We start from the raw sequence: 13,828 nt of genomic DNA, 5'->3' as shown, positions 1-13,828 counted from the left end.
AATTATTTACAAACCAGACAAGGCTTTATTTTACACCATTGGCATTTCAACCAACAAGGTTTCACTTTGGGTTTACCAATTTGGCAGAAAAAAAAATCCATAAAAACAAGGCAATAACAAATGATTAATTTGGTGTAACATGGCCTCTCGTCATGTTCAGTTGCTTTAAGGGTTTCTTCCATGAAACAAGTTGTTGTATCCATTCAGTCAGTTGAGTTCAGTAGTCCACACACCGTAACAATGTTCCTGAAGTTGTGGGTATACTAAAAAAAGAAGAGCTGGTAAGGTGGGTACAACATGACCAATTGTATTAGATACATGTCGACAAGAAAAGTTGATGGCTACGCCCAGGAGTCAAGTTCCAAGTTGTCACGTGCACAAGTACAGTAAAATGCTTAACTTGCAAGCCCTTCCCAGTATTCCGTCAATATCAAAATAGTACAAGTTACAAGCCAGGAGAAAAAAAAGGAACATGTAAGCTGTATACAGGGTCAGTCCCAGACTTACAATGTGCAGGGATACCTGATACCTGACGTAGATATGTACATGTAGGCAGGCATTAGGAGAAAGTGACTGGTAGCAGGACAGATCATAATAGGAAACAATATGGCAGCAGCATAAGTGGTAGGTGTGTGTAAGAGTGTCATGATGTTCAGGGAAAACTCTTGGTCCTACTGACATTAAACCCAGTCTCACCATTCTACTAGCTCTGCACCAATGATGTCATGGATGTGGTACTTGATCTGGAATTTAACCTGTGAGTTGGTCTGCCTCTCCTCCAGTTCTGCCTTTAAGACTTCATTATATTTGGACTTCTTAACCATGCCCAGCACAGCTTTACGACCTGGGTCAGGGGGAGGAAGATAGTAAACAGTCAACACTCCATTAGCAAAGTAGTGCTAATTACTTCTTTGTTTGGTAGCTGACCCTGTATTAGGTACTTGGTGAATCTGCCAGAGTTGGGGATGGAGAGCCACCAGCTGCCAGCGTCCCTCACAGTCAGAACCCCCGACCTCACCAGTTGCCTGGGTGGGGGTGGGAAATAGCACAAGTTATTAGTGACTCATTTACAATGGAGCAAATGCATCCAAGCAGAGACTTTCAGATACATGAAAAGGATAAGATGCAGCATAGATGACCACCCTCTCAAACATTTAAAAATAAAATCTCACACACAGTGCCGGTTTCTTGGACAGAGATCAAGCCTAGACCAGGACTAAAAATAATGTATAATAGAGAATCTCCATTGACATAGCCTTTTAGTCCAGGACTAGGCTTAATCTGTGTCTGGCAAACAAGCTATAGTATAAACACAATCAAACAAAGACTTTCAATACATGAAGAGACCAAGATTAATAAATAAAAAAGCAATTTCCCTCGTACGTTATCTCTGAGTCTGTGAAGAGAAACTCCTTCAGCATTTTGTCTTTGTTGAAGCTCAGGTCATTGCAGGAGGGCAGCACTTTCTCCAGGAATTTATCCACTGTGCCCCGTGTCCCTCTCCCCTCCTCCCCAGCCAGGACTTTAGCCTTGTAGTCTGCAGCGAACACCAACCCAAAGGCCTCGGCGTCAAAGCCCAGCTGGAACATCAACAGCTCCCCCTGTTCCCTCAAGTCACTCTAACAAAGAGATGATGAAAATGAAGATGTTGGACGTTAACAGATGGATCAACCAAGGCAATGGTCTAAATTGACAACACATTTGAATATTTCTCCAGGACTAGTAGTGTTCTTCAAACCCAGTCCTGGAGACCAACAAAGTGTGGAGGTTTTTGTTCGTGCCCAGTACAGTGTTATCCGGGTTTGGCCGGTGTAGGCCGTCATTGTAAATAAGAATTTGTTCTTAACTGACTTGCTTAGTTAAATAAAGGTTTAAAAAAATAATAATAATAACACATTTTTATTTTATTTATTTATTTTACCTTTATTTAACCAGGCAAGTCAGTTAAGAACAAATTCTTATTTTCAATGACGGCCTGGGAACAGTGGGTTAACTGCCTGTTCAGGGGCAGAACGACAGATTTGTACCTTGTCAGCTCGGGGGTTTGAACTGACAACCTTCCGGTTACTAGTCCAACGCTCTAACCACTAGGCTACCCTTGATTGAGACCACCAGGATTGAAGAACACTGCTCCAGCAATATTCATTGGGCTTACAAGCTGCCTGTCCACTTGGGTCCTATCATTGTGTATGCTGTAGAGTTGGTGTTTTAGGACAATTTGTGGAAGGGCGTCATTGAAGAGTTTGCGTGGGAATAATGTCATAAGGTCCTGCAGGGTGGCTTTGACGTCCAGTGGTCCCGCTGGGGAAAGAAAGGGACAAGAAAGGAGACGGACAACAAGTCAAACACTGACACATTTAGCTAGATAGCTACATTTAAGTTTGAGGAAAGGCACCTTCTCCATTGTTGACAGCTCCAAACTGCTTCTCATTGCCAACTCTTCGTTTGTTCACTTTAAACGTGTCTGATATAAGGGCCCGTTTTCGGTTCATAACTGAGAGGCATGAAAACATTAACAATTAACATTAACAATCGTTGTGGAGTGCTAACGTTAGTGGCTAGCTACAGTAGCTAGTTGTTATTATGAAGACAGACAGCAGCATGCTAACGTTAAAATAAACGAGCTTCTAGCTATTTGTCTACTACGGTAAACTTTATAACGGTACTATTACAAAATATTGGTTTGTTTTCCATAAGTATATTCACTAGCAATAAAATGAATGTCCATACCTGACTTAAAGTAAGCATTTCTGTAGCAACTCTTGGTCAAACAAGATTTCCCAATCGTTTAAACACACCGGACAAAATGATTCTGTCAGAATGACAAGACAGCACCCGACTCCGAAACATACCGCCACCTATCCGTCAGGATCAACTGTTACACATCCTGCAAAACAGAAGTAACGTTAGCTAGCTAGCTAATAAGACGGTGGTGAGTAAATTCACATTTTGCAAAATGAGTTGCATCTGTTTTGCTTGATCAAAACATAGAAAGTAGCATGCATAACAATGTATCATGCATGCAGTTTGTGTTGAAGGAAACTGCTACTAAGTTAATACCATTGTGCATTTACTGTTAGCTAGCTAACTAGCTCGCTAGACTGCTAGCCATGCATTTGCAATGCTGAAGTTACATTGACATTTTTTTAAAAATGTTATTACGTCTGATGTAACATATTACAGTATTTATGTAACAACCAATACAGTGATATTACCTATCTAGTCCACATAACTACCTAATTTAGTTACGCGTGCTTTCAGCCAGTCATACGAGACAGCAGAAGCCGAAGGTTTGGGTCCGGTGTCTGTTATTGCTGCATACTGTATGTTAGTCGCTAGTTAGCTAGCCAGCCTACTTCTGTGGTTTGCATCCCAAAGGAGAGCGATGTCTAAACATTTTCTAGAAAGACTGCAGTCTCCATTAATAAATAGGAAGAAGCAATGTGATTGACCCATTCTGTCTCTCCATCTATCCATCCTGTTCTTCCAGATCAGTTAAAGGTCCAATGCAGACATTATTTTTATTTTTTTAATTAAAAAAAGTCTCAATATCAAATCATTTCTGGGTAACAAACAGGTACATTACAGGGATTGTTTTGAATTCAAATCAAAAAGAAACTAAAATAGCTTATTACCAAAGAGCAATTTCTCAAACAAGAATGTTGCTAGGAGTGGGGAGGGGAAAACCAACCTCTTGGCAGAGAGGTTTGGAACTTCTTCTTCTTCTGTGGGTTTTATGGCAGACTAGAACACCGAAAGGTGTTTTGCCGCCACCAACTGGATGGGTTGAAAACACCAAAACCATACATGACATCGAAAACTAACTTAATCCACCCAAATAAAAATAGTACATTGACAAAAACAAAACAAAACTTGGCCAGGCCAGGCACGACTCCAACACCATCATTAAGTTTGCTGATGACACAACGGTGGTAGGCCTGATCACCAACAACGATGAGACAGTCTATAGGGAGGAGGTCAGAGACCTGGCCGTGTGGTGCCAGGACAACAATCTCTACCTCAACGTGATCAAGACAAAGGAGATGATTGTGGACTACAGGAGCAAGCACGCCCTCATTCTCATTGACGGGGCTGTAGTGGAGCAGGTTGAGAGCTTCAAGTTCCTTGGTGACCACATCACCAACAAACTAACATGGTCCAAGCACACCAAGACAGCCGTGATGAGGGCACGACAAAACCTATTCCCCCTCAGGAGGCTGAAAAGATTTGGCATGGGTTATCAGATCCTCAAAAGGTTCTACTGCTGCACCATCGAGAGCATCCTGACTGGTTGCATCACTGCCTGGTATGGAAACTGCTCGGCCTACGACCGCAAGGCACTACAGAGGGTAGTGCGAATGTCCCAATACATCACTGGGGCCAAGTTTCCTGCCATCCAGGACCTCTATACCAGGCGGTGTCAAAGGAAGGCCCAAAAAATTGTCAGACTCCAGCCACCCTAGTCATAGACTATTCTCTCTGCTACTGCACAGCAAGCGGTACCGGAGCGCCAAGTCTAGGTCCAAGAGGCTTCAAAACAGCTTCACCCCCAAGCCATAAGTCTCCTGAACAACTAATCAAATGGCTACCCAGACTATTTGCATCAGAGTCTCTGGTGGCACAGCCGGCGCTGCAGTATAGCGCCCTTAACCACTGCGCCACACGGGAGGCCTTATTTCTTATTCTTATCCATATTTTTTAACTGCATTGTTGGTTAGGGGCTTGTAAGAAAGCATTTCACTGTAAGGTTGTATTCGGTGCTCGTGACTAATAAAATTTGATTTGACTTCCTTCCTTCAAATCTCTATCTCCCTTCACAGGCTCTAGGGCCTGAGAGGGTGGTACGGCTTGTGACAATACTCCATCCTCCGCTGAGAAATGTTTCAATCCCAGGAACCCCAGCCGCATCCACAATGATATCTATTTTCCTGGACTTTCTCTCCACCTTGGCAGTACCATTAATCACCATAGCTATAAAGGCCACAAAGTCCACCTTCTTAACCTTCTAAATATTTGGGTCCTGCTGGTGAAAGTCAACCGCTGCAACCTGCAGTGAAGGCCTATCCAGCACCATGACGATGAGCACCATTCGAACACTCAACCCTTTTAACAGCTGCTGCATATGAAATGCTCTAGACAGCCCTGACTTTGGCCACCTCATTCTCTTTCTTCCTTGTCGGGCATTCCAATGACCTGGCTTCATGGTTCCTACCACAATTGCAAAATTTTCATCACTTTTAAAACACATGACATGATTTTTTACACAACTTGAACATCTCGTCTTCTCCCTTCTGAAAACACTTGAAACATGTCCAAAAGCTTTACAGTGATCACACTGCATTGTTCTTGGGATAAATACTCTGACTCTGTAGTTTATATACCCCAACTGCACTTGAGTAGGGAGAGACTCCACAAAAGAACAGATAGACTCTTCACCTTTTCATCATTCACCACACGATTCATCCGACGTGCATCGACTTCCCACGAGACGCCAGATATTACCCCCTTGAGGGGTGCCCTGTTCTAAGAGACACACACAACATGTCAAACTTATCAACTTGGGTGAGACGCAACACACGTTCCTTCTGATCAGCAGAAGTACAAAAAAATCTAAACAAGCCCGCCTCTCGTGATCATCACAGCCTTTACTTTACCCAGCAGTCTCCACCAGTTCGGATATAGTCAGGTCCATAAATATTTGGGCATTGACCACGTCATTTTCATTTTGGCTCTGTATGCCAACACAAAGGATTTGAAAGGAAACAATCAAGATGACCTGAAGGTGCAGACTTTCAGCTTTAATTTGAGGGTATTTACATCCAAATCGGGTGAACGGTGGAGGAATTACAGCACTTTTTAGGTGGTCCCCCCCATTTTAGGGGCTCAAAAGTAATTGGACAAACTAACAATAATAAATTAAATTGTGAGTTTTAATACTTGGTTGCAAATGACTGCCTGAAGTCTGGAACACATAGACATAACCAGATGCTGGGTTTCTTTCCTGGTGATGCTCTGCCAGGCCTTTACTGCAGCTATCTTCAGTTCCTGCTTGTTCTTGAGGCGTTTTGCCTTCAGCAAGTGAAATGCATGCTCAATTGGAATCAGGTCAGGTGATTGACTTGGCCATTGCAGAACATTCCACTTCTTTGCCTTAAAAAAGTATTTGGTTGCTTTTTCAGTATGCTTTGGGTCATTGTCCATCTGCACTGTGAAGCACCATCCAATGGTTTTGAAGCATTTGGCCGAATCTGAGCAGATATTATAGCCCTAAACACTTCAGAATTCATCCTGCTGCTTTTGTCAGCATGCAGATTATCAATAAATACAGGGGAACCAGTTCCATTGGCAGCCATACATGCCCCCCCCCCCCCATAACACTGCCTTCACCATGCTTCACAGATGAAGGTGGTATGCTTCGAATCATGAGCAGTTCCTTCCCTTCTCCATGCTCTTCTCTCGCCATCATTCTGGTGCAAGTTGATTTTTGTCTCATCTGTCCATAGGATGTTGTTCCAGAACTGTACAGGCTTTTTTAGATGTTGTTTGGCAAACTGTAATCTGGTCATCTTGTGGTAAACCGTCTGTATTTACTCTGGTGTTCTCTTGATTGTTGACTTTGACACAGATATGCCTGCCTCCTGGAGGGTGTTCTTGATCTGGCCAACTGTTGTGAAGGGTTTTTTCTTCACCAGGGAAATAATTCTTCTGTCATCCACCACAGTTGTTTTCTGTAATTTTTCTGGCCTTTTGGTGTTCCTGAGCTCACCAGTGCGTTCTTTCTTTTAAAGTATGTACCAAATAGTTGATTCGGCCACACCTAATGTTTTCGCTATCTCTCCGATGGGTTTGTTTTGATTTTTCACCCTAAGGATGGCTTGCTTCACTGGCAGTGACAGCTCTTTGGACTTCATATTGAGGGTTAACAGCAATAGATTCCAAATGCAAATGACACACTTGAAATAAACTCTAAACCTTTTATCTGCTTACTTGTAAATTAACTAATGAGGAAAAGCACACACCTTGCCATGGAACAACTGAGCAGCCAATTGTCCAATTACTTTTGGTCCCTTAAAAAGGTGGGACCACATATAAAAAGTGCTGTAATTCCTCCACCGTTCACCCGCTTTGGATGTAAATACCCTCAAATGAAAGCTCATATTCATTATTCAATTTCAACTCCAATATGCTGTGGTAGACAGCTAAAATAACAATAATACCTTGGTCAATGTCCAAATATTTATGGACCTGACTGTATCAAATGGATTCTTCAAGATTAGTAATCCGATCAGCTGCTCGTCATTAACAAACCGTACTCGTACAAGATACGAAGGGACATTCTCAGCCCTATCTTGCTCCATTTTCCATTATTTTGGACAATATTCAAATTTTCCTTAATTCTACCGCCATTAGATTCCCAATCCACATCAGTGTCCGCTTCCGCCCTCCTTCCTCCTGTCAGCAATCTATGCCAACCTCGTGTGTTTCCCAGGTTTGGAACTCCCTTTTTTATTGGTCTATTAATTCATCTACACCAGGCAGGCTAAAACTCCATCCCACCTAAATAGACTGACATTTCAGGCAGTCTTTTCAAACAGCTAAAAGGGCATTCTCATTGTTTAATTTCACACACTTCAAAGTGTGGCAATATGTAAAAAACAAAAAAAACAAACACAGGAAAGTCACATTTGGACTGCTTTGGGCTTTTAATTAGGAGTAGTATACAAAAAGGAAAGATTGGAAGAGATTGAGTCAGACACTGACTATTCGATTGTAATTTGAATGATTATTAACTAGATATATTTGTCTCTTCCTAGATCACCATGGACCAACGCCACCAGTCCCACCACAGACCCCAACATCCAAACTCCAATCACCACGACAACCACCAGTCAACATTCAAGAGAGACATGGATGACAGTGGGAGAGGCCATTTTCAACACAAGCGCTTCAGACCCGGTCAGAACCATCACCCGGCTGGCCCTTCAACACCCCCATCTAGCCCCCCAACCCAGAGCCTGAGCATACAACGACAGCTGTACGAGAGAGACTTCCCCTTATACAAACAGCCTGTGGAGGTGGGACATTTCTCCCTGGACTCTGAGCGCAGGTTTTTCAATGATGCCCGGCAGCTGCGTTACTACGTGGAGCCGGAGAAGAGTTGTCCTAACTTCGACTTGAGGGACGGGTACAGGGGCCGCTTCGTCAAGAGGGACGACAGGGTGAAGGAGAAACTGGACCACATCCTCAGATGGATCCTGGCAAACAGGTCCAAGCTGCAGTCGAAGGACACAGCTGCTTCTTCTTCCCCATGGTAAGCACCACTAGTGTCAGTTTAAGAGATGTTATTTTGATTGATACATTATTCATCAGTAGCAACACCTTTCTGTCTAGTTATACAGATATAGGCCCACTAATTGTCAGTCATCAAGGCCATAAACATTTCAGAATGGGATCAGTTGTGATGGACACAATATTCAATATACACACACACAATATCCTCAGTCAATTCTGTGATTCCTAGTCACAAGGAATGACTGTGACTATATTAACCTGTGTGTTCTGACAGACATGTATTCTTTGATCAACCTCTCCTACCAGTGCATTAGGTGTAGACATTGTGACATGGCGCGGCCACCTAACCAAGCTGTTGACCACGCCTTATGAGACCCGGGAGGGCTGGCTGCTGGCTGTGACCAGGATGGGGGGGACACTGTACATCAGTGAGGTGGAGACGGAGGCTGCACGCCGGGACCGGGAGAACCGCACCGAGAGACACGAGGAGATGATGTACTGGGGGTACAAATTTGAACAGTACACCTGTGCAGGTAGAGGGTGGCTTCTTGTACGCACTGAGTTGTTACAGTACCTTGCAAAAGTATTCATCCCCCTTGGCATTATTTTGTTGCATTACAACCTGTAATTTAAATTGATTTTTATTTGGATTTCATGTAATGGACATGCACAAAATAGTCCAAATTGGTGAATTGTAATGAAAAAAAGTGGTGCGTGCATATGTATTCACCTCCTTTGCTATGAAGCCCCTAAATAAGATCTGGTGCAACCAATTACCTTCAGAAGTCACATAATTAGTTAAATAAAGTCCACCTGTGTACAATCTAAGTGTCACATCATCTGTTGCATGATCTCAGTATATATACACCTGTTCTGAAAGGCCCCAGAGTCTACAACACCACTAAGCAAGGGGCACCATAAAGACCAAGGAGCATGCCAAACAGGTCAGGGACAAAATTGTGGAGAAGTACAGATCAGGGTTGGGTTATAAAAAAGTTCAGAAACTTTGAACATCGCATGGAGCATCATTAAATCCATTATTAAAAAATGGAAAGAATATGGCACCACAACAAACCTGCCAAGAGAGGGCCGCCCACCCAAACACACGGACCAGGCAAGGAGGGCATTAATCAGAGAGGCAACAAAGAGACCAAAGATAACCCTGAAGGAGCTGCAAAGCTCCACAGCGGAGATTGGAGTATCTGGCCATAGGACCACTTTAAGCCGTACACTCCACAGAGCTGGACTTTATGGAAGAGTGGCCAGAAAAAAATAGATTGCTTAAGAAAAATATAAGCCACCACGTTTGGTGTTCACCAAAAGGCATGTGGGAGACTCCCCAGACATATGGAAGAAGGTACTCTGGTCAGATGAGACTAAAATGTAGCTTTTTGGCCATCAAGGAAAACGCTATGTCTGGGGCAAACCCAACGCCTCTCATCACCCCGAGAACACCATCCCCACAGTGAAGCGTGGTGGCAGCATCATGCTGTGGGGATGTTTTTCATCGGCAGGGACTGGGAAACTGGTCAGAATTGAAGGAATGAATAAATACAGGGAAATTCTTGAGGGAAACCTGTTTCAGTCTTCAAGAGATTTCAGACTGGGACGGAGGTTCACCTTCCAGCAGGACAATGACCCTAAGCATACTGCTGAAGCAACACTTGGGTGGTTTAAGGGGAAACATTCAAATGTATTGGAATGGCCTATTGAAAGCCCAGACCTCAATCCAATTGAGATTCTGTGGTATGACTTAAAGATTGCTGTACACCAGCGGAACCCATCCATGAAGGAGCTGGAGCAGTTTTGCCTTGAAGAATGGGAAAAAATCCCAGTGGCTAGATGTGCCAAGCTTACAGAGACATACCCCAAGATACTTGCAGCTGTAATTGCTGCAAAAGGTGGCTCTACAAATTATTGACTTTGGGGGGGGGGGGGGGTGAATATTTATGCATGCTCAAGTGGTAGGCATGTTGTGTAAATCAAATGATACAAACCCCCCAAAAAGTCATTTTAATTCCAGGTTGTAAGGCAACAAAATAGGAAAAATAGGGGGTGAATATTTTCGCAAGCCACTGTATGTTGTGGTGGACTTTCAGATGATTGATTGCTGATGGTTTTTATTGATGGTTTAATATCAATATGACTTGAGATTGGTGTACAGTTCCTGAAAAGCCTACACCCAGAAATGCATAATATTTCTCATACTTAGGATGGTAGTTGGAGGCCTTGGATTGTTTTGAAATGTCTGTAACCTTCTTTCAGATGACGCCCAGAGTCTTCCAGATCCAGGTGGGGTTGTAAACACCAACGAGGCCTTCTGCACTGTAGTCCAGACCCGGCTAGCCGAGCACAGACTGCTGTTCTCTGGCGAGGTGGACTGTCGGGACAAAGACCCCAAGGCCCCGTCTCCTCCAGCCAACTACATCGAGATGAAGACCTCACTGGAAATCTCCACCCCCAAACAACGCAGCAACTTCCACAGGTAAACTATCCACAGATACGCTCTGCACTAGCCCCCTATTATGGAGACGGATTGCACATCTGCATATCTTATATCTCTGTATATCTGCAGTTGGGCAATTCCATTTTTAACGGAATTTCACTGAGACTCATATTTTTCTTTAAACTGTATGCCAAGCAAAAGCCATTGATTTCAAAGTTTAACCATCCATACAACTCTATGCACACTGACTATGTTGAACAATTTACACAATAAAAAAAAACATTTACTTGAAAAATTGTGCAGGTGCAAAGTTTGTTAACAGAATTACAGTAAAATCTCTGTCAGTTTTATTCTGTTACCAAACTTTGTATCTGCACAGTTCTTCCTGTATTTGTCAAATTCTCAGTGTAAATTGTTAAAAGTAGTCTCTGTGCAGAGTTGTATGGTTTGTTAAACTTTAAAATGTTTTTTTGTTAGACATACATTTTAAAGTGAAAAATCTGAGTCTCAGCGTAATCCCATTACCATGGAATTGCCCAGTAACCAGTTCTGTTGTCACTGTCTGGTAAAGACACATTTTGCTGATGAATATACACAGAATGAAACTGGAACCAAGGCTAGCTCCTCACATCTTCAGTTGGAACATTTTCCCAAGAGAGTTAAAATGTGTGTTTTCTCTTGTGCATGTTCTCCTTCCAGGTTTAAACTACTAAAGTGGTGGGCCCAGTCCTTTCTTCCTGGGGTACCGCGAATCGTAGCTGGTTTCCGTGATCATGACGGAGTGGTTGTGTCTGTGGAGACTTACCACATCTCCAAGATATCTCAGCTTATCAAGGTACGGTTCCAGTTTTATTTTCTTCTGAAAAAGAACACACATTTTTAACAGGTCTTCTACCAGAAACCCAGTAGGTCTGTGTAATATAGGATGCCTATTTTGTGAGTTTAAAAACAATGTGCATGCTTGTTTGTCCTAAGTGGTTGTCTCTTCTCTCATACAGAATGAAACCAACTGCTGGAAGCCAACTGTCTGCATGAACTTCTGCTGTGAATTCCTGTCCTTCGTGAAGAGTGTGGTCACAGAAGACGATCCAAGGTGATGCTTGATATGGTTAAGATTTTTTTTAAGTACTTATTTTATTACAGTGCTCATAACCTTTACTTTCTGTTACCATTAAAAAAAGCTTAAGAGAACTTGCTATTGCAGACAGTCAAGAGCTTCCCTAGAAACATTCTGACTCTAGTTAACTATGTTATTTATTTCTGTCAGGGTGGTGCACCTGTTCTCATGGGATCCACACCGAGACGTCACCTACTCCATCCACAGAGACTCTCAGTACTCCTTCCTACCAGACTGGTACGTCAGGGAGATGACCAGTTCAACCAGTCGTGAGACACACCACCACCCACCTCAGACCTGATTCAGAACAAACCTGACAAAGGCCCGTATTGACAAAGCAGCTCAGAGTAAGACTGCTGATCTAGAATCCGGTCCCTCATCCTATTCATTCTGATTTAGTAGGCAAAACGGAGCCTAGATCAGCACTCCTACTCTGATATGCTTTATGCGTACAGGCCAAGGTTTTCACCTTACACCAGTATGGACTTGAAGCAATACTTTAACGCTGAAACCTGTTATTTGATAATGAAGTAGAAACACACCAAGCGCCCTGAAGGAGTAGGCGGGTTCTGACGGGTCGGTTTTTGACGATAAAGAAAGTCATTTTATTCAACTTCCATTTTCCTCCCAGAGTGGCTGAGTTATATAGTGTGGATCAGCATGGACTTTAGCATTCACAAACCAGCTTTTGGGACTTTCTCACAAATGGTGTCCAGGTTTACAGAAGACATATCTTTCCGAATGGTTTGTGGTGTCTTTTTTTATGTGAAGTATTTACATTTTTCAGCTCATCTTTGATTTGTATTTTTATTTTATTTTTTTATTACACAATTCTGTGATTTGAATGTAACAGTTGCAGTTTGAAGTGTCTGCTCTGAAACTGTCGAACAATAGTACCATAACAAGATTTAATTTCCCAATCAAACCTTTTTATTATTAACCCCATGGGCATATCGATCACTTATCATGTTCTTTTCTGAAGTACATTAATTAAATTATGCCACAAAAACACAAAACTTAAGAACATCAATATTGCATAAGCAGTTTTAACCAAAGTGTTCATGGAAACTGTCCAGTGTCAGAATGCATTGTCCTTTGTCCTATAATAAATCACACCTTCATTGAATGACGCATTGACAATGTCGCAGATGGTAGAAAACATCCCAGGTAAAAGTCTGATTCTACAATGTCAGATTGTGCTGAATGGAATTAACTAAAAAAAAAACTATTTGCTCTGTAAAGATGTTAATCTGTCATAGCCTTCATTTATTTCAATGCAATTTACAGAATTATTATTCATTTAAAATCTGCAGGATGCATACTAGTCCCAGAGTTCTCCATGAATTCCAAGGCACATCTTGTCATGTCCTACTGTACGTCCTTAATCATTCCTCAAGTCAGAAGTGGAAATGGACTGTTATAACCACATACAGTGCATTCTGAAATGACTCAGACCCCTTGAATTTTTCCACAGTTTGTTACGTTACAGCCTTATTCTAAAATTGATTCAATCCCCCCCCCCCTCCCCCCTCAAGCTACACACAAAACCCCACAATGACAAAGCAAAAACAGGTTTAGAAATGTTTGCAAATGTATAACTAATAAAAATAAAAAACATTTACATAAGTATTCAGACCCTTTACTTTACTCAGTACATTGTTGAAGCGCCTTTGGCAGCGATTACAGCCTCAAGTCTTTTTGGGTATGATGCTACAAGCTTGGCACACCTGTATTTGGGGAGTTTCTCCCATTCTTCTCTGCAGATCCTCTCAAGCTCGGTCAGGTTGGATGGGGAGGGTTGCTGCACAGCTATTTTCAGGTCTCTCCAGAGATGTTCGTCCGGGCTCTGGCTGGGCCACTCGAGGACATTCAGAGACTTGTCTCAAAGCCACTCCTGCATTGTCTTGGCTGTGTGGAATGTAAACCTTCTCTCCAGTCTGAGGTCCTGAGCAGGTTTTCATAAAATATCTCTC

At 42.6% G+C, this 13,828-nt stretch overlaps 2 protein-coding genes across 4 annotated transcripts; one reads left to right on the top strand and one right to left on the bottom strand.

Annotated features, from left to right (window-relative positions):
• Window position 1: 1 nt before the first annotated feature.
• On the bottom strand, window positions 2-3,727 carry LOC109876960 (serine/threonine-protein kinase 19). Of its 3 annotated transcripts, none has more exons than XM_031814313.1 (8): window positions 3,636-3,727; window positions 2,731-2,887; window positions 2,396-2,494; window positions 2,156-2,301; window positions 1,384-1,619; window positions 928-1,025; window positions 697-844; window positions 2-263 (listed from the first exon to the last, which is right to left on the bottom strand). In XM_031814313.1, exons 3-8 carry the CDS (start codon window positions 2,490-2,492, stop codon window positions 218-220), a joined length of 771 nt encoding a protein of 256 aa, XP_031670173.1. In that variant the 5' UTR covers window positions 2,493-2,494; window positions 2,731-2,887; window positions 3,636-3,727; the 3' UTR covers window positions 2-217. The 3 variants fall into 3 exon arrangements, with proteins under 3 accessions (XP_031670173.1, XP_031670172.1, XP_031670174.1); XM_031814312.1 differs by lacking the exon at window positions 3,636-3,727 and adding an exon at window positions 3,216-3,465; XM_031814314.1 differs by lacking the exon at window positions 3,636-3,727 and having other exon boundaries at window positions 2,731-2,890.
• On the top strand, window positions 2,817-13,069 carry dxo (decapping exoribonuclease). The gene is made up of 7 exons (XM_031814311.1): window positions 2,817-2,932; window positions 7,815-8,311; window positions 8,599-8,825; window positions 10,558-10,777; window positions 11,438-11,573; window positions 11,737-11,831; window positions 12,006-13,069. Exons 2-7 carry the CDS (start codon window positions 7,821-7,823, stop codon window positions 12,154-12,156), a joined length of 1,320 nt encoding a protein of 439 aa, XP_031670171.1. The 5' UTR covers window positions 2,817-2,932; window positions 7,815-7,820; the 3' UTR covers window positions 12,157-13,069.
• The last annotated feature ends 759 nt before the right edge of the window (window positions 13,070-13,828 follow it).

Source organism: Oncorhynchus kisutch, unplaced genomic scaffold, assembly GCF_002021735.2.
Source record: "Oncorhynchus kisutch isolate 150728-3 unplaced genomic scaffold, Okis_V2 Okis06b-Okis10b_hom, whole genome shotgun sequence".
In the NCBI taxonomy this organism is placed as follows: Eukaryota; Metazoa; Chordata; class Actinopteri; order Salmoniformes; family Salmonidae; genus Oncorhynchus; species Oncorhynchus kisutch.
Note: the sequence above shows the minus strand (reverse complement) of the source record. Positions and strands in the feature narration are given on the sequence as shown.

Coding starts and splice junctions, on each gene's coding strand:
- LOC109876960 (XM_031814313.1), bottom strand. CDS start 2,492: ATGAACCGAAAACGGGCCCTTATATCAGACACGTTTAAAGTGAACAAA. Junction 2,302..2,395: donor AGCTGTCAACAATGGAGAAG/GTGCCTTTCCTC, acceptor TTCTTTCCCCAG/CGGGACCACTGGACGTCAAA. Junction 1,026..1,383: donor TTCACAGACTCAGAGATAAC/GTACGAGGGAAA, acceptor ACCCCCACCCAG/GCAACTGGTGAGGTCGGGGG.
- dxo (XM_031814311.1), top strand. CDS start 7,821: ATGGACCAACGCCACCAGTCCCACCACAGACCCCAACATCCAAACTCC. Junction 8,312..8,598: donor GCTGCTTCTTCTTCCCCATG/GTAAGCACCACT, acceptor CTCTCCTACCAG/TGCATTAGGTGTAGACATTG. Junction 11,832..12,005: donor GTCACAGAAGACGATCCAAG/GTGATGCTTGAT, acceptor TATTTCTGTCAG/GGTGGTGCACCTGTTCTCAT.